The sequence below is a fragment of the Perissodus microlepis genome, chromosome 6, assembly GCF_051167445.1.
Source record: "Perissodus microlepis isolate ML-2025 ecotype Zambia chromosome 6, ASM5116744v1, whole genome shotgun sequence".
NCBI lineage: Eukaryota > Metazoa > Chordata > Actinopteri > Cichliformes > Cichlidae > Perissodus > Perissodus microlepis.
The window spans coordinates 32791848-32812020 of record NC_140466.1 but is presented as its reverse complement, the minus strand read 5'-3'; the positions used below and the strand labels follow the sequence as shown (position 1 = coordinate 32812020).

At 42.3% G+C, this 20173-nt stretch overlaps 1 protein-coding gene across 5 annotated transcripts in view; it reads left to right on the top strand.

Moving 5' to 3' along the window:
* Positions 1–1492: 1492 nt before the first annotated feature.
* The window catches only part of LOC146386034 (F-BAR and double SH3 domains protein 2-like), an 18695-nt gene continuing 14 nt past the window's right edge, over positions 1493–20173 (top strand). The window contains exons 1-11 of one of the 5 annotated variants that reach the window (XM_084932053.1): positions 5755–7148; positions 7527–10287; positions 12444–12541; positions 12837–12989; positions 13086–13220; positions 14500–14583; positions 16075–16258; positions 16343–16566; positions 16803–17013; positions 17101–17165; positions 17248–20173. The exon at positions 17248–20173 is cut by the window's right edge and continues 14 nt beyond it. In XM_084932053.1, the coding sequence (XP_084788179.1) occupies positions 12506–12541; positions 12837–12989; positions 13086–13220; positions 14500–14583; positions 16075–16258; positions 16343–16566; positions 16803–17013; positions 17101–17165; positions 17248–17301 (1146 nt within the window). In that variant the 5' untranslated portion in view covers positions 5755–7148; positions 7527–10287; positions 12444–12505 and the 3' untranslated portion in view covers positions 17302–20173. Of the gene's footprint in view, positions 2037–5753; positions 7149–7526; positions 12542–12836; positions 12990–13085; positions 13221–14499; positions 14584–16074; positions 16259–16342; positions 16567–16802; positions 17014–17100; positions 17166–17247 lie in introns of those variants that run through there. The other 4 variants (XM_084932054.1, XM_084932050.1, XM_084932052.1 and 1 more) reach the window with 4 other exon arrangements.

Sequence of the window (20173 nt, the reverse complement as noted above, 5' to 3'; positions counted from 1 at the left end):
ACACTAGGAAACACTGTTTGAGGAACCCTCTGTTCTTTTCTAACTCGCTGGTGAAAACTTCAGGTGGCCTTTCTAGAGGTACAAGCTCTCTGAGCTGTGCTGCTGCCTGCTGACCATGTCCATCGTTTTATGACCACAGTATCTTATAACGGTTGTCAATCCAGCAGATTATCTTTGGCATGTGGTGGATCAGGAGATTTGCAACATGGATGCACAGCCGACAAACCTGAAGCAACTGTGTGATGCTATCATATCAATATGAAACTGTGAGGAATGTTTCCAGGTCTTTGTTGAATCTGTGCCACAAAGAATTAAGGCAGTTCTGAAGGTGAAAGAAGGTCCAAAACAGTACTGGCAAGGTGTAACTAATGAAGTGGACAGTGACTGTATTTAGTGTCTAGATGTTTTTTTCAGTATTTTATTCACTTAATAGCAGGACAGAATACCACATGACTGTGGCCTTGTGTTATACCCTCTCTGCTGCAGTGATGCTGCAGACAAACACAAACATCGTGATTAGACATTTAAGAAGAGCCTCTTAAAGATGAAGGTCTGTGTCTCTTGACCTAAACACGTAATCATGTTAAATCTGATTTATGTTCATTAATGCTCCTCACACTGTAACTTAAAATTGGTCACTGATTAATTACAGAAGTACGTTTGTGAGCATAAAGCTGTAAGCCTTGGACCATCGGGATGAAATGTGGTTGGGAAACTTAACAAGCTTTGAAAAAACTTCATCAGTAGTTCGAACAAGACCTCAAAACCTTCGATCACCACGGGTGGTTAGCAGACTGTGGTTGTACCATGCAGCCTAACAACATGCAGTAAATTGCAGGTTAAAGTAGTCTGCTTACACATTGTTAAACGTGTACTGTACTTAAAACTGATCAGTGGGACCTGAAACTACAAACATTCAGGCGAAAGTTACAGTGATAACAGAGTCATGCCAGTTTTTGACCAGGTGGTTAAACTCATGCAAATTAGCTTCACCCAGGCTCATGAAAAAATTGTCCTGCTTATAGACAGCAGATCATTTGTGTCAGTGTGTCAGGATGGTTCATATTTGTTGACACAGAACAATTTTTCTTCATTTTTTAAGGATTATAAAAGTCTGTGAATCCCCAAATTGTTCAGTTTGTCTTTTTGCTCCCTATGAGGATGAGGTCACTTTCACCATGTGAAAGGCCTAGTGGTACGGCCTGTCTACCCTTATTTGGATTACCGTAATGACGACAATATCAACGGCGCGCACAGCGTCGCTGCTTTCAGGAGCCATTGGAAGTTTTAAGGTTGCTTGGACCATTGAATACTTATGGTAAGCGAAAGGGCGTATGCTCCGTGGAAAACTCCATATCCCACAATTCATAGCACACCTCTATCGAGTGTAACAATGGCGGCTGCCACCTTGTTTTTATATTCCTCTTATTCATGTTTCTAGGTCACAAAATAAACTTTTAAGATATTTTCAGGCGAGAATGTAGATGTGTAAACTTCAAATATCTGCTCATTTTATCAAGACATCCCATATTAGCAACAGTTCTCTTACATGTTGCTGCTAGCTGGCTACCTAGCTAGCTAGCGTGGCTAGCGCCGCTTTGCTCAAAAGCACCCGGGCTTGGCTTACAGTGAGGCGGCTCACACTCGTTTCAGCCCCCGATCGCTCACAAAGAGTCTGTGTCTCAGCTGAACTTGTTTTTCGTTTATATGGGCCGATGATTCAATTATTAATTTTAGTAATGGTAAAAACAGTGAAAGGTGGTTGTCCAGATGCTGGTCGATGTGGAAAAATAACTGAGTTGTTTGGTGGTGGCGGCTAACACGGAGCTCCAACAAAGGGTAGCTAGCCACCGGTGTATGACAGAAAGGACATGCGGGAAAAAGACACATACGTGGCGGCGAGGCAGCCGCTGATCGACTGGTGGTGGCTAACGCGGAGCTCAAACAGATGGCAGCCATGGATCAGGGAAATTGAAGGCAGGAGAAGCAGACCCAAGGCGGCTGCCGGTCAGAGCGTCAGGTTAACTGAATTTCAGGTAAGAAGTTATGAACTGCGCTCTATTTGGGTCAGATATAAACCCAGTTTAGGTGTAGTTTATTTTCGTTGTGCTGACTTTTTACAATCAGTTACAATAACTTACAATAACTGTGTGCGTGCTGAGTTACTGATGTTGAACTTTATTTTATTCATAAGGGTTAGTTGTAGAGTTGCCAACCATTCCGTACAAACGGAATTGTCCGGCATTCAGAGAAAATATTACCTATTGAGCTGAAAAGGAACATAGTTTGTCCCCTACTTCAGGTAGAACGGAAGAAGACACAAACAGCTGGTAACTGTGCAGGGGTGGATCTAGCAAAGCTTTTGCCAGGGGCCAGGTAGGGCATTAACAGGGAAAGGGGGGCACAAAGATATACTTTTCTTTCTTACTCTCATAAAATATTTAGCTTTTATTAAATAGTTATCTGAATCTTACAACCAAAGTTTGTATAATAAAACACAAGATTGGCTGTAGACCATTGTTAATCATTCAGAACACTGTGTAAAAAAAAAAAAAAAAAAAAAAAGTGAATGCAAAAGTGCATAAATGTTTATTTTACGTGTTTGATGTGTGTGGCGGGGCGTGGAGTGCAGTGCCGCTTGCAGGGGAAGTGGACCCACCTGAGCGGCATCTGCAATCACGCCTCTCAGGCGTAAAGTCTCTGCTCTCTCGGCTGTTTTTTTTTGGTGTGTGTCAGGCTGTGAGTTGAAAAGCTACAGCCGGCTGTGTGGGTACACCAACCATGTGTGAAAAGTGGTCTATAACGTAATGCTTCAAAGCCTGTTCATGCAAACATTGTCGGGTCTGCCGTGGTACAATGGGACTTCTGCTCATGAACCTCTGTGCACAGCGTCTGCAAATCGGGGCTGTACGAAGTCACCTCATCTTTACACAAAACTGTAAGCTGTCATCTGTGAGGTGTGAGCGGTGTTTGGTTTTACCATAGTTCATGGTGGAGAATGGCTGCTCTGCTGAGTTTTGCTCTCTGTAGCCGTTTGAATGGCAAACTACACTGATTAGCAGCATAGGCACACTTAAAATTTCTTCTGAAATTTTCGCTTTCTAGTTCAAATTACACTTTCAGCAGCAACTAGTGAGGTAAAGCAAATGAGAAGCTGTTGTGTTTCAGTGTGACCAGTGCTGCATAAATGTTGTGTTATCTTACCAGGCATGGTCTCTTTATAAATGCCCAACAGAGCCAACAAAAGGACTTTAATTATATGCTCTGTGTTGTTTGTTAAGCTTTTTGTATGTCAGTATGTCCAGATAAACTTTGTTTCTCATGGTTTACTTCATACAAACAGTCTCCTCTCAGATCTCAGAGGACTGATGTCTCATTATGGGTCCCTGCATTAGTGTGATGGAGTGTCTGTGGCATGTTGAAATCAACTGATTGATTTTCGTTAAAAAGAAAAACTTCTGACTGACTGGTGGCTGACCTTCTCTGTTCCTCACAGAATTGCCATTTGTGGATGTGGTCCACTGATCCACATCCAGTCACACATACAGAAGAGGGGGACATTCAATTAAAAACATTAAATACAGATCAAAAGCATAAATGTACTTTACATGAAACAAATGCTGGGTGAGCAGAAGTGGAATTTGCTGTAAGCTGAAGTCAGCGAGCAGCAACATCCTGAGAAAATCATGACTTAGCACTAATGTCCTTAGCTATAGTCAACACAGTCACACACTATGAGGCAGTCCTGTTTGAAATTTCCACCAAATCTACTTTTGTGTTTGTAGTGCTGTTTCCTCAGTGGATGCAGATGGTCAAAGTCTGTGTTTTCAAATATGTAGAGTGTCATTTCTCTACATAACACAGAAATAAGAATTTACAAATGAAACAATTATTCAGAAACAAAATGTGCAAAACCCAAAATAAACGAATCTTCAGTTTAGAGCAAAGGAATCATCTATTAATGTTGTGGAGTTGTTAAACACACACAAACTGCTCCAAGATGAATAACTCGGTGTGGAGATCAGGGAAATATTTTACTGCTACTATTCATAACCATCATCATTACCATTACATTAATTATCATTTCATCAAAGCATTTATTCAATAGATTACACATGTTCTTAGTTAAGATTATTACACCTATCACAGAGAGCTTCTGTCTGGTAAAAGGTTAGAAGCATCAACGGGCGGGGTGAGGCTGAGTGCGTTGGAGGTCGAGACACACACACACACACAAACAGTAGTTAGACTCATATTTAGGTAAGAGTTCAAATAATAGTTTGCAAAAGCTTGTGACTGCAAAATTGTGTCTGCCTAAGGGACAGTTTGTTCCAGGAGATAAGCGAGAGTTAGAAGATTAATAGGAAGCACCTGGCCTCGAGACGGAGAAGATGTCCTTTTAAATGTGTCAAAAGTCGTCAACAGAACATTTGTGGTTTTGAAACTTATGCATGTGTTGTATCTGCTTGACGCATGAGGGGGCGTCATAAAAGTAAACCCTGATGGTATAAAACAACTGCTTGTGTATCGTTGGGCGGAGATCGATGCTGTCTGTGGGCAGTGTTCATCTCCCCACGCGCGTGTTCATTAAAATCACTGTTTGACCGAAGCTCTTCTGGACCATTATTGTTTTGTGCTCACCCTCAATATTTGAACTCGTAACATTTTGGGGGCTTGTCCTGTGACTTGAGGAGGGAGTGAGTTCGGAGGTTTGGACAGAGAAATCCGGGGTCCAGAGGGCAGTCAGATGCGCAGACACGATCCGGTGATCGAACTGAGTGGACAAAGGCCGGCCTATTTAAAAGGTGAGGCACATACCTGTTGAATTATTTCCAAAGTGTGCCAAATTGGACATTGAAAATTAAAGTCTACTCACTAAATCACTGGTGAAAGTCTGTTTTGATTTTGGTGAAATTTTCACGAGGTTTGAAAGTTGAAATAATGATAATGGGAGTTTGTAAGTGACAGTGCTGAGTAAAGAGAAAGCAGTTGGACTGCTAAGAGAGTTTAAAGCAGTTGGACTGCTAAGTGAATTCGGTATAATAGGTAATTGGTTATTTTGTGGGTTAAAGTCCCCATTGGTCATAAGGTTGGACCTGCGTCAGTCATACATTTTTTCTGGGGTGTTGATTGTTGTTTCAAAGTATTATAAATTTTTCTATAACGGCAGCGGGGCTACTAAGAAGCACATAGCCCGGAGTTTACGCTCCCTCCTTGTCGTGGATGCGCGACATTGACCTCTCGGTGAAGAGGGTTCAGTGTGGCTTAACTGTGGGGTACAGGGCATCCTGGAATAACCTAGGAGTTAGTCTCCTCACCGTTTGGAACGGTGGTCTGCGCTTTTTTAGCCAGCAGAAGTCGGACTTCGGGCGTGAAACCTTAACTTAAAACTTCGGGGAAAGCCTTGGCTGTGAAATGCCAAAAATAGAGCTTGAGGCAAAGTTTGGGTTGGTTGACGCTTTTAAATTCAGTTAGGGCACTAGAAATCGGGCCACCGTCCGGGACGGATACTGGTTAAATTGATCGCAAAAACACTCAGGAAGTTTATCGGTTGGACCGTTACTTTAAATTTGTCGAAATTGTGTAGGTGTTAAAAGGCCTGACCATCTCTGCAGTTGTAATTATAAGACGTCTTTGTAATATAAAATAAGAGATCTGTGTGTGAAAGGTGTCTGTGATCCAGCGCTGAGGCTATTTTTAGACTGCGTGTGTGTGTGAAAATGTAAATGAGGAAGCAGTGAAAGGCTGAGAGCATTATCGGTTGTGTAAATGCTGTCGTAAATATTGCTACATGCCTGTAATTAAGACGCTGATTTTGCTGATTAAAATATTACAAATAAAGTTTTGATTGATTACGGTGAATGTTTGATGTTTGGCTGGGTTTTGATATAGAAGAGACAAATTGTGCATGATTTAGACCGGCATTTCAGTCGGCAGGGTGAGATTGAGTGGAGGAGTTGAGTGATGAATACGGGGCTGAATTATTTCATTTTTGTGGTGTGAAGCAGCATTTTGTAAGATTTTAAGTGGTTTTTGTTTCAGTTTCATCACATATAAGCAGTTGTGTTTGACGAACTTATTTACTATTTGATTTTATCATTATATAGGGTGTGATCAAGTATGAATTTCAGCACTGGATGTGGTGTAGGAATTTCATTTTTATTTAGATAAAAGGCATGCTTATTTCGGGGTCTTGCCGAATTGAAATTTCACCTATAGGGGATGTTCTTTATATGAATTACATTTGTCACGGTGATTATAAATGAATGATTAGATACAGTGAAATTTCTTAAGGGTGTTTGTGTGTGTTTTTATGGATAATTGCTACTGGTTTTATTCATATTGAGGAGCGGATGATTGCGACTGAGTGTGTGCATAGATAACGTGAAGACGGCTTTGCAGCTGCTGGGTGTGAGTAGCTGTGTGTGTGATAGGAAGCAGTGTGGGTGACAGGAAATCTGCATGCCCATAAAAGGCAACTGCCTGACTGTGTGAAGTGTGCACCCAGAGAGAGAGAGAGTAAAATCTAGGCAGATGAAGCCAATGGATGTTTTAAGAAAAGAAATACTAATTGAATGTTTTAGTGTGTTAATACAGGTGGATTTCTCTCAACCTGGAAACTCGAGTACAGCGGCAAAAGGATAAATTAACAGAATTGGGACGACAAACAGGCCAGGCTTTGGCTTAAAATTTTACAGCTTGACCTCTCACTTTGTCCCCACCCTGAGAAGAAGCTTAAAGGACAATTAATCTCCTGATGAAGACCGACAGAACATCGTGGACTTGAAGAGTTAACCGCAGGCAAAAGACAGTGCAACTGACCAATAACACTGAAGGGTCAAGCAGCAGCATGTATGAACACCACTGATGGAACTTTGAATCACAAGCTGGAAACCAGCCATGCTGGGAGTTGACCTACAAGAAAATACCGAAAAGATCAACGGAGAAGAAACAGAGACAGCTGAGTTTGGACTGTATTTGCTGGAGATTTCAAGGCCACACAGGACACTGTGAGAAGAGAGGGACAGGGACCAGTCAGAGGTCAAGCCCGGACGAGTTCGAGTGCAAACGTACAGGATATAATTGGATTGAAATTGAAGGCTGAACTTATGATGGTTTATAGATGTCCACCACGTCACAACAAAGAGGTAAAATAAAGAGAGCAACTAACTAACAATTACATTAATGAATAGAAAAACACATATACAAGTTGTTACATGTGAAACTATTTTTGGAAAGAATCAGAAGTGAGACAGCTTGAATCCACAGCTCAGTGCAAAGATGCATGAATTAAACCTGATTATAAAAATACATATGCAATGAAGACACGCTTACACTTATATACATGACATATATTGGGATTTCTGACCGGAGAGAGAGAGAAACTGGACGGTTAGGCACTGATGATAGTAATGAAAATGCCCGGTGTTTCTCCCCTCTTTGAATAACACAGCCAACACAACATCATTTTCCTGTTCGCCTGTTGTTGTTTTGTTTTTGTTTTTTCTCTTTATGCTTGATTACAGGCTGCTTTGCCGGCCCTGGAAGCTGAGGCTGACCTGGACTCCTGCTCTCCCCTCTACCATCTTCGATGTGACCCTGACCAAACGCTGTAGCAGCTGGACCCACTACAACAGCCTGAGAATGTCAACAGTGCTGCAGGAAAGCGATCTCAGGCAGCAGAGACGGAGAGCGCTAAACCTAAGGCCCGTTTCACTACACGGAGGAAAATTCTCAGACAGCTTCAGCTGACAGAGCTGTGACGAGACGCCCATTAAGCCCGAATGAAAAGTGAGGCCGAGCAAAAGAAGGCTGACCTTAATAACTCTGCATTAACACTGTGCAGGACAGTGATGGACCAACACGGATGATCGGGCAGTAAAAGGGCGTGCCAGAGACAGGAGGAGCAACTGAGGTCAGGAGGCACCTCAGAACGGACAAAACACGGAAGAAGATGCAGGTTTAACCTGCAGTGAGCATGGACACTGGAGAAAAGGACTGCCCCAACTGGGGCCAGAACCAGGACGGACTGAACTTTGAACAGCAACAATGGTCACAAACAGACTGAAAAGGAGGAGGGCAGGACCCCAGGGCACGCTTCAGGCCGTGGTTTACCCAAGACACCAGAACAGGAAAGTGATGAACACACACACACACACACCTAAATACACTGACCCAGAATGAAGAGAAACACACACACATGTGCACTCGTTGATTGAGTGAGAAATCACACACAAACCCAAACCGAAACGCTGATTCACTGAGAATTGATCCAAATACAAATACACATGCACATGCTCGTGCAATGAAGAGTGATGCACATGCTCGTGCAATGAAGAGTGATGCACATGCTCGTGCAATGAAGAGTGATGCACATGCTCGTGCAATGAAGAGTGATGCACATGCTCGTGCAATGAAGAGTGATGCACACGCACACACATGCTGATGCAATGAAGAATGCTTTGCTAACAAATGCTTATGCTGATATGCAAAATGCTGCACACAAACATCCAAGTAGATAATTTTTATAAAAAGCTATTGATTACTTAGAATGTGTTTTATGTCACCCAGAGGGCATTTATGTAGATTTAAGGGACAAGATCTAAAACAGTTTGGTTATGAAAACAATGTCTGCGCGTGATGTCTGTGTACGGCTGCTCAAGGCCTCGACTGAATTGTTTACTGTGCTTCACACAGCCTGATAAGGAGCAGTGGTACAGAGTGAAAATGAGGAATTAATAGTCAAAGTTTTATTTCGGAGCACCGCATTTTCTGTGATTGAGATTTAATTCAAGGAGGAACAAAAGTTGCTATAGCACCTGAGGTTCTTATTCCCACACAATATTGTCCCGGGAGGAAGCAAAACTTTCCTGTGAATATCTGGTTGATTTTTGGGTTTTGCTTAGCACTAGGTTGATTTTATCAGTGAGGTTTGGATTGTTTTCTTTCTCTAAGAGAGAGAGAGATGGTTTTATGTTTGGATATGTCTGCAACGGGCCCTAGTAGGTGTTATGTTATTAGTATTTTATTGGGTACGTTTGTTTTTGCTTTTGTTACAGTGCACGGAAATAAGAAAGTCTGAGTGGTGTGATTCACCGGTGGTCATATTTTGTGAGTTTATGATTTAACAGTCAGCTCTTTAAACCAGGCCTGGAAGATTGAAATTTAAAGTGCTATGAAATATTCTTACTGAAAACAGTTGCAAAGTGTGCTTCTCCATGATTATAATGGGCCCTGGAGAGATTCACTTATATGGGACATTGATCACATGAGATGGTCCTGAGTCTAATAGGATTGCAGCGCGTCAATCCAGTCCAAAAAACAAGGAATTGTTTTCCTTTAAAATGATGACATCATCTTGCTGGTGATGGATGCTTGAATAGGTCGCGCGTGAGACTCCATTATCAGCAATATCTGGTATGAATGTGTGTGGATGTATGCATGTAACTGGGCTGTGATGGACTGACGACTAAAAGTTTTAACTGACTTGATACGGAGACAAAAATGGTACCGACTTTAGGATTAGTAAATGTCCACAAACAATTCACCCAGCCTGTAAAAGAAGGGTGGATGTTTTGTCTTGCTTTGTTTTGTTTTTGCAGGAGCAGAAGGATGACAGAGACTAAAGGGGGAGAATGTAGCTTCACATGAGAGTGTGAACTGCAGACTGAACCCTTTGGTTGCTAATTTTGAGTTACTAATGTTTGCATTAAGAAAATTGTGTTTTATTAGCTGTGTTTTAATTAATGTATCACATTATATTGTGGGGAAGTGTCAAATGTTACAGTGGAGAAAATATGTTACTATTAACCATATCAGGCCACTGTAAAAAGTCAATTAAATTTTATAGAGGAAAAAGCCAAAACTTTAACAATATCTATGAATAATAGGGAAATGGTAGGCTTGTCACATTCAAAATAGAGATATGTAAAAACAAATACTGGTCCACGTGATTTAGGTTCTCCATTGAAATAGTCAATAATTTAGAAAAGTAGAATAGAACCGACGGGGACATGTGATAGGATGTGGTACTGCAAGAGAACAAGAGCAAAGTAAAGAAAGGAAAACCTATTGTGTTTAGTTTTGATAAATTCAAATTAAAATGTACCATTATACTCAGAGGATCAATATGAAATCAAATATATGCAAATGAAACACATGACTGATAACTGTTCTGTCCTGAGCTTTTTTCCTATAGCACCCACTTGACCACACCAACAGTTTTTCGATACCAAAGGAAGGTAATTGCGAATAATCGAGGGAGGAATATCATCAAAAGTGGGAAAGGTAAGCCCCGATGGGGGTGATAACACCATTAATTTTACTTATGGTCAAATTCTTAAAATTGGACACCGAACATAAAAATTAAATCCAATATTTAGAGACAGAGTGGAGCTCTAGATAAACATACTGCTTATCTAGATCGGAGAGTTTGAATCTATAATACTGTGAGATAACATGCAGTAGAATGTTGACCATGTTGAGTATGTTTATTGTAATGTGCAGAGATTGGCTAATCTGACCAGGAAATGCAATGAGCAGGAATTTCAGAACAGGTAGCGTTAAAGTCACCTTTGACAGTCCAGACTGGGATGGCGTTGGACATCCTCAGGGTGGAAAAGGGTTGGTGTGACCAAGGTGTGGTTTGGCTTGTTGTATGTATATTTCAAAATGATACAGCTCTGGAGGGACCAGTTACTTCACATAATCATCATCATCGTCTCCTTCCTCCTTCTCCTTGGTCCTTCTACCCTGCGCTTGCAAACGCTCAGCTTTACAGAGGGTAGTCTTCACGTAAACCAGCCCTCTCCTCAGTTCTCCTGGGCCTCGCTGTTGGACGCTTGGCTTTACAGAGGGCAGAGTTCGTGTAAACCGCCCTCCTTGAGGGCCTCAGACTCTCCCTGCCGCCTTCCTACCTCCTTCTGCTCCATTCTCCTGCTCCTCGCAGGCAAGCGCTTAGCCGGGTGGGCCCCAAGTTACGCGTAAACCGGCCTTCGCGAGGAATGGGGGTGCTCTCTACTCCGTGGGTACACTGTGACCCCTTAGTAATGGCGATGGGGTATTTCGCAACCCCAATGCACATTCGTAAGTTACGATGACAAACACTGGGGTCTGGAGGGACCCCGAAACGTCGGAGGAAACAACTCTCAACTTCACATCATCATCATCGACGATCTGACTGGATGGCTGTTCGACACAGAAACGTCCTGAAAGTCCATCTGTTACAATCCGGTCAGTGCCAGCGTAGCACCATCTGCTGTTTCGCAACAGAAACAACTTTTCTGTGTTTTGTTAGATTCATAAAGCTAAGCAAAAAAATTGGCAAATTCCGGTTTTAAACATAAAGCACCTTAAAAAAAGTCCCACAAAGTTGATGTTTAAATTCTCTCTTAGGGTGTAAAAATCTGCTAGTTTTAGAGCTACAGATTACTTGTTGAGCCCTCTATTGTTAAAAATAGATCCTGTAGCTTTTTTGGAGAATCTGTGGATTTAAAAATATGTTAAAATTAGTCCATGTTTTCATATTGAGAAAAAATGTAATGCTAGACCTGCCCCCATCCTGCAACAGCAGCAGTTGAGGCAACATATTTACCCATCAGTCATGTCTAGGTAGCTCTGGCTCACGTTACTGCAGCCTTCTAATCAAAATGCATTTGCAATCTCTATTTTAAATTTTATTTTCTTGTTCTCACTGCCTTGAGCCTCTTCTGTTTAAGCACATTTTGCATGTAATGAAATGTGCTCTATAAATAAAATTGGCATTGACATAAATTTCGATGCCTATCAAAATGATATCCTCAGCAGTTAAAGGTATGAGTGGTGGTAATTTTTGTTGCTTTTGCTTTCACTATATAATGAATAAACCCATATAAGGAAAAGTCATGAAATATGATGATCATGGGATTTTAATTTAACAGTTTTTACAATTCCAGAGGAGTCAAAATGACCCTTTGGACATGATGAGTGTGACGTTCTGCAAAGAGAAGGAAATCCTCTGGGAAGTTTAAGTCTCTGAATCTAAACGTGCGTGTTATGTCTGTGTTTGGGTTTGGAGTTATTCTGATGTGGTTTGTCTTACTCACACAATCCCTGGAAAATCTTTGCAGGAAGTGTACAAAATGCACTGATGTGTCACTTTTTTCCATTAAACTGGAATTTGGCCTTTAATGCAGCGAAGCCGGTCAGCTGGATGATAATAATAAACCTCGGCATCATAAACTTCTCCATATTTTACTGTGGCATGAAAGGATAAAATTGATAAGAGCTCCGTCTCACTGGTTTATTGCGAAAGCTGGTTTAAGATAAGTGAGCACAGCTCGTGCAGCGACCTGTTTCCAGATGTCCCTGGTTATGTTGATCGCTTTATTGTTGGACCGTTTCCATCTATTCCATGTGTTCCTTTGTATACGTCACCACAATAGTTGTAATTGTTTTGTTTTCAGGCCCTGGAGGATACGGGACCCAGGAAGCTTCGGAGCCAAACAACAGCGAGCTGGAGATCAAGATGGAGGTGGCCAGGCAGAGTCTCCGGAGGGCAGAGGTAACCTTTGAACTTCTAGATCAGCGATTTCTCCATCTTCTGAATCAGTTTCTCCTTATTTAAAGTTGCCCCAGTGCGCCACCTGCTGGTTTGAAAGGTGAAGTGACAGATTTAAAGGATTAATGTTCTGTTAGAAGAGAGCAGAGGTGTTTAAAACACATTAAGTATTTATTTTATTTTCATACTAATCTCATTGTGTTTTCTTTATTCTTTGGGGGGTGGGGGGCTTGTCAGTGGGTTGTGAAAGTCTGGTGGTCTTTAACTCACCTTTATTTTTTATTTTTTTTGCTGCTAGACGGTGAAAGCGAAAGCCGAGGCCCGGCTGGACCTGCTAAGGGAGGCTGGAGTCCCGGTTGAAACGTGGCTGAAGAGTGTGATGAACCAGGTGATGGAGGAGCTGGAGAACGAGCGCTGGAACAACCTCAGTACCCACGATCCTTCACTCTCCGTAAGACGAAAACTCCAATTCCACAGTGCTGTAGTTTTGAAGTATATGCGCTGTAGATTTGTGCCCTAAACGCAGATGTCGGTCTAACATCCGTAGGTAACAGCAGATTTGGAGCGAGACAATGAAGAGGAGATGGAGGACAGCGGTGAAGTGTTGGATGACAGCAGCTCCAGCCCCTCCAGCACCTTGAAAAACTATCCACTCACCTGCAAAGTGCTCTACTCCTACAAGGTAACGACACACGCTTAAGCAGGGTTGTAGCCGATGAGTCGGTCAGTGCCCAGAGAAATGGTGACATCTACAAAGCCTCATGTGTTTGCAGCGAGTCGAGTCTGAGTTTAGTCTCCTAAACAATCAGTGTCGCTGCTCTGGAAAAAAACACTGTTTGATTGCTGTTGCAGCATCTCTGCGCTTTCTGTATTCACAACTCTTTAAAATACGTGCAGAGGCCGGCCTTGCCTCGAGCTCGAGGCACGGGGAGTGCGTGTTGGGAGTTACAGAAGCAGTCATTATTAGAAAATGCAGGAAGCTGGTGGAGCTGGATATTGATGGATGAAGATTCAGGAGCCACAAAAAATGTGTTTTTAGAAGAACAGTGACTTGCAGAGTTACACTTTCTGTCCTCCGTAAACCTCATTTTCATGCAGAATACATAAAACAGCTGGAAGTGAAAGGAAAAGTATTTTTAAGATTCTGTAGGTTTAACCATATTTTCTGGTAATTATATGATTAATATTTAAATCTTTTTAAGTGTCTTGTCATGTTCTCCTGTGCCTCTGTGGTTCTCTCCAGGTTCCTCCTTCATTAAAAGACAAACTTGTTAGATTAAAGCTTCTGTTACTGACGCAGACAGCTGGAGACTCATTCCTGTTATATTTTCTGAAAGTGTGGTTGAAGTCTGCCGTCTGTGTGGTGCATTATAATGTGGATGCTCTCTGTGTTAGCCTACAAAGCTGGCTGGGATTTCCTCCATCCCTGCTGGATGGATGTCGTCATAAAATCTATTAAGATGTAAATACGGTTAACCTCTCCACACATGATTTAAATATTTGGATTGGACGTGGATCTTTAACATGTCACCAATTATAATTCTGACTTTGAAGTAAAGCCACTTTTTGTTTTGGCTGTTTTTAATCAGTTCCAGTCGTGTTTAACCCCCATTTAGATTTACTTTCCCAAACTTTGTGGCACTAATGATTCTGTGTCCAGGTTTAAAACACCTGCTCTCTGAATTTGTACAGAAATTCTAGTGTAAGTCTGAGTTTTGTGCTGCTTTGGAGTATTAGTTGTTTTATATTACCTGAGTCCTGAGTAAAGTGTGGTATAAATGCAGGCATGGTCTCAGTGTTTTCTTCAGTGTTCTGGCTGATGTTATTGAAGCCACAGTGAGCATTTTTGTCCGTTCACCAGTGTGGCGGTATTTGAAAAATATACATCACGGGTGAAATGAAGATGGTTAAACTGTTACATCGCAGCTTTAATTTGAATTAACGTGTTTGTCTGTCTGCAGGCTTCTCAGCCAGACGAGCTGACCATCGAGGAGCAGGAAATCTTGGAGGTCATCGATGATGGCGACATGGAGGACTGGGTCAAGGTACAAAAATAACACAAACACAATTATGTAGCAGAAGCACTCTCATGTTTGAGGGTTGGTTGTTTTGTGTATTAGTTCACTCTCTGGCTCTTAGACTGTTTGACAAACATTTAGTTTCAGTTTTTATAAGACCTCGCACCGGTACAGACTATCTACTGGACGTTTTAGTGTTTCTCTGGGATCAGTTGGACTGATGTGGCTTCAGGAATTAGAATAATTCAACTAAAATGCGTGTGGTGCATTGAGGCAGGTCAGGTTGGCCTGGGTGGTAGAAGCTCTGCTGAACATAAAGACAAATCAAAAAATGTACAAATACACAGTTCTCTGCTTCTTTTTTTGGCCCCGCAGCCGTAAAGGGCTGATGGGAGATTCTCGTCACCCAGCCGGGCAGGCAGGTGGGCGGGCATGGCACCCAAGTTTGTGAATGCAATAATTCATGAATGAGGCAGTTTTTAAATTCATACCTTAAGTGCAGCTACTGAAAATCTGGGCCAAATCCTGATTGATGGTGATCCAATCCTGCCTCAGCAGCGCTCCGGTGTGATCACAGTTTGTCAGCTTCTGCTTTTTAACAGCGGTTCGTGGACTCTTGATCAGTTTTAGATCTGCGGAGTGACCTGGTCATGGATATAAAATGTTAATTTGATGATCTCCCAGCTACTTAGTTATCATTTTCACTTTGTTTGTCACAGACTGTTACAAAGTTGCTCCTGGACCTTTGGGAGAAAATTTGAGAAGTCTTTGAGGACATTTTTCGGGTGGTCAGTGGTTTATACTTAAATGTAGAAATGTCAGCTGTGGATGCTCCCATCATTGTGTGAAGTCATTCTTTTATAAACGCCTCTGCAGAGCTGCTGGTGTGTAGTCATTGTGTACTTTGTGTGTGGTTGTTTTCCAATCATTTCCCTGAAGGAACATTGTGCATTGTTGCTGTTTTACTTTTGTTTATTGTGTAAGTCTGGCTTTCCTGTGAGCCATTGTGCAAATGTTCCACGTGTTGAGCCAATATTTTATGTATATTTACTTAGGTGATTATCTTCTCATATACAGATATAGTGTTTTAATGGGGTATTTATTTTAATGAATATAATCATACATAAAAATGTGAGCAATATCATTTATATAGATCTGTTTTAGTGCTGTGATTCCCCACAGCATGCCCCAACAGAGATCCCAATACCTCTGAGTGTTTTCAATCTGAATGAAAATAAGTAAGCAGCGGAAGGGGAGGCCACCGGTGTTCATGAAATCAAGCTTCATGAATTCAGCAGAGGCTTGTTTAGGATTTTAGATTTCTCGTTAATTCAGGAAGAGAGAACAAAAGCTCTCCTATTATTCTCTTTGTGGCTGTTATTAAATTCTGGCAACGATGCAGTGATATTGTTACAGCCCTACTCTTTACATCTGACTTTATTTTTTCTCATTAGGAGTTTTCCTGTTGAAACATTTTTGGCTGTTGTCATCGTCTGTGTGCATTGTCTGTGTTTCCAGGCCAGAAACCGTAGCGGACAGGTGGGCTACGTCCCGGAGAAATACCTGCAGCTGCCCTCCTCCAACAGCCTGCTGAGCATGCTGCAGTCGCTGGCCGCGCTGGACGCCCGATCCCATTCCTCCAGCAACTCCACCGAACCTGAAACCGAACTCCCAACCGGCTCCGTCAACGGAGACTCCAGTGGTGAGATCCGCCTCCACCAGATAATATCGGAGTTTTGATTTCCTGCTTTGTTTAATACCCTCGTTGCCACTGTCTGTGTTGCAGTTTCATTCGCAAAGGCTTCGTACGACTACGCGGGACAAACGGAAGATGAGCTGTCGTTCCCAGAAGGCGCCATCATCCGCATCCTGAGCAGAGAGACCCACGAGGACGATGGCTTCTGGGAGGGCGAGTTTAACGGCGTTGTTGGTGTGTTCCCCGCAGTTCTTGTGGAGGATCTCACCGTGACCAGCGAGAATGGAGATGGGCAAAGAGACGGCAGCGCACAGGTAGGCTCACGCTGACTTAGCCGCTAAATTTCATGTTCTATACAATTAAAGTTCTTCTGGTTGAACGCACACACACTGTGTCCCCCCCTGGATCAGCTGCCTCTACATCAGCGCAGTACGAATCTACTGTAGCAACTTATTTATGACACTAAGTACTGTGTTGTTAAATAATTTATTTCTTTTTATTTTATATAAAATATTAAAGTTTGCACACCTGTCCACTGTTTGTGTTGAAGGCTTCCCCGTCCACACTCTCTCAGTGCGAGCGCTCCCCTCGTGGTCCCTTCCAGCCGGGACCTCTCCACAGCAGCCCCCTTCAGACCCCCACCGTGTCCTCTCCAGTGTCGAGTCCCTGCAGCGCCACAGCCTCTCCCATTGGCCGACCACCCTCCTATCACAACGGACACCACAGACCGCCGCCGGCTCCACACAAAAGCCCCTTTCACAGTGAGAATCTCTGGTTTGTCTGTGAGTGGTTATCTGTAACAAAAAAGGCTGGTGTGAATAATAATCTGCCTCCTCTGCCCTCTTCAGGTCCAGCACAAAGCTCCCCCCAACCCCCCAAATACCCGGAGAGCGGCGGTGGCACCATCCGACCCGTGAGTAAAACCTTCTGTGGTGACGTAAATGACAGCAGACCTTTTTTATCTTCATTTTAACTGAGCCGGTGGATTTTTACAGGTACGTGCCGAAGCAGCATCCTCGCGGGCAGGTGAAGCGGCGAGAGGAGGTTGAGATCACACTGGTGTGAAGGCGGCACCCCCTCGAGCAGGGACTCGTAAAAATACTCCCAAAGGAAACCCAAGGAAACTTAAAAACTCCTGAAGACGCCTGCAGACGGAAGAAGCCCCCCCACTCGGAGAAGGAACACCGCTGCGCCTTTTTCTTTTAACTTCCCGTTCAGTGTTCTCGTTTCTCAACACTACCTTACCCAGAGTTTGTACAAGGCTTCATTCTCACCCCCGAACAGTTACTAAGGTGATAACGAGCAAAAGAAGTTGATAGAAAAGTTAACATCATTTTATCCGTTAATAAAAATCAGTGTGTTTGGACTCGCTGGCTGATATTTTAGGGAGTCGAGCTCATTCGTTCCCTTGCAGAGAGCTCAGTGTGGTATCATTCATCAGTTCGAGCAGCCAGTTTGGTTCTAAAGAACATGCAGCTGACTGAATGAGGCGTTTCATGATATTTAACCCACCGACAGCATAAAACAGAGTGGTTAGCTGATGAGCAGACCCTGGATTTTCTGTTGTTTGAGACTCGGTCATAGCAGCGTTTCATGTTAAAGTAAAACATGTTAGACTGGACTGACCTTGACCTTTGAGAGGTCAAACTGAAGGAAGCGTTTGTGTTTTACCTTCATTTTTCTGTTTATGAACAAAGACACGAGTCTGCAGAACATATCGTCGATCAGGCCTGTGTTCCCTAGATTTAGACACATTTCACACCCCTTCAGTGAGTCTTGATAATTTCAGCTGTGTTCTGAAATGAGAAACTGAACCCTTGAACACATCAGGGAACTGTTCAGAGGTCCCAGAGACCTCTATAGGACCAGAAGTCTTTTACAGACGCAGGGGTCGCCCCCTGGTGGCCTGTAAATAGAGTACAGTTTTTTTTTGTTGCTTCACTTTTCCAACCTGGCAGCTGTGTCAATGTTCTGATGTCTGTGGTCCTTTTTGGCAGTGACGTCATTCCCGAGTTTGTGCACTCCAGCAGGAAAGTCAGAAAAGCAAAGTAAGATGGGATTTATTTTAGCTGCAGTTGAGGCTGTTGAGGCTGCTCTGACTTTCCAAGAAGGAAATACTAGTTGAGGGGGAGTTCCAGATGAAAATTACTACTGGGAGCTCAGGAATTCCGACTTCCGACTCAATCTGGAATGCACCGTAAGCCAAGGGCCAACAAGACAACAGCAGATATTTTGACGTCGCCCCCTGGTGACAGGGCAAGGTTACAGCACCATTGTACAACCACACCGCTGCCTTCAGTGACCTTGCTTTTTAGGTGTAACCACTTTTCTGTATCTCTGTTGACACTTAATCGCAAAAAAAAAATGTTGTTTGAAGTCAAAATACAAAGAAATTGTGAGCAGTAATCGGCAAAAATAGTCTGATAATCGCTAATTACATCATCAGCAAACCATAAATCAATTTTCTGTTTTCACCTGAGCGATCTTTAGGCTGCCCGTGCTCCACACGGGTATTGCACATGTTTTCACTTCTTTTTTGGCTTCATTAGTCGATGATGTTTAAGATAAACTGCCTCCTGGCTCCGGTTTCACATTAAAGTCTCTGCAAGAAAACAGATAAGTTCTTCCTTCAGCTCGTCGGAAAACATCACTTCTAACTGATCGTGTTATGGATGCCTTAGCTGCAGAATTTCTCCTCGTTTATGGATTGAAGAAAGAATTTTTTATGTTATAGTTATGATTTCGCCCCCGTTGTGTCTCACGTCGTAGCTCTTTGTTACCACCATCAGATTCACGTCTATGCAACAGAGCTGCACTTGTGAGCAAACCAAAAGTCTCGAAAAGAGGCTGGTCCTCTCCGCCGACACACGTGACCGCTCGCGGTTACACAAACAAGGGAAAAGTGGCAATTTTTACCTGTGATTGTTTTGGATCCCTTATCTTTTTTTCCCCTTCTAATGTTTAGGAAAAGTTTAAAGTGGGAAACATAGCACGTAAACACACAGTCTAACTCTTTTGTTTTTATGTTGCATAATACAGAAAAAAACTGTTTTTACGACACTAATGATGCCAGTAACAGTCGCTGTTGGGGAGGACCGTTTACACTGAGCATGTGCAGTTTAAAGATGCCTTTTATTTTTAAGGAGGAAACCATCCTGAGCTGCTAGCTGTCCAGTTTAAAATCTATAGTGAAGCACTTTCTGATGTCTTCTTATTCCTTTTCAGTATTGTGGATGTTTTGTTCAATATTTCCTGTTTGATGTTTGTTTACCAGCCGTATTGGTATCAATACTTCCTGTTATTTAGCCGTAAATAGCCATTGTAGTGTCTTTGATTGAGATATGACTTATCGATCGTATTGATAGTTTACAGAGAGCTTAGAGATGGATATCTGTGCAAGTAATGGCACAGCTTTTTTCCCCTTTTTTGTTTTTAGAATTAGGATTTTAAGAAAACAAAAACAATTAAACTGTAGCTGAATCTGATCAGAGGAAAAGAGGTATCCGTCAGCCGTGACGCTGCGTTCTCGTTGATCTCCTTGAGATCTGAATGACATCAAACTTATTTTTGAAGTTTGCATTTACCCTGTTGTATTAAAAGAATACCTAAAGTTTCTTTTCCATTAGAGAATTTTTTGTTAACCTGTTTACTGGTCTTGATTATGCATCAAGTCAGAATCTGAAATTCATTTTTTTAAAAAAGGACGTAAAAACTCCCACGTTTTACAGCGTCGGCTATGCGGAGGCTGCCAGGCGTCGTATTTACACACCCATGGATGTTTAACTGTATTTATTGTGTACAAATAAATGTGAAATAAAGATAGCTTAAATGGAACAAGACTCTGTTTTAACTCTTAATTCCTGCATCCACCTGTTTAAAATATATTATTTTAAAATAATGTGTTACATGACTACACAGAAG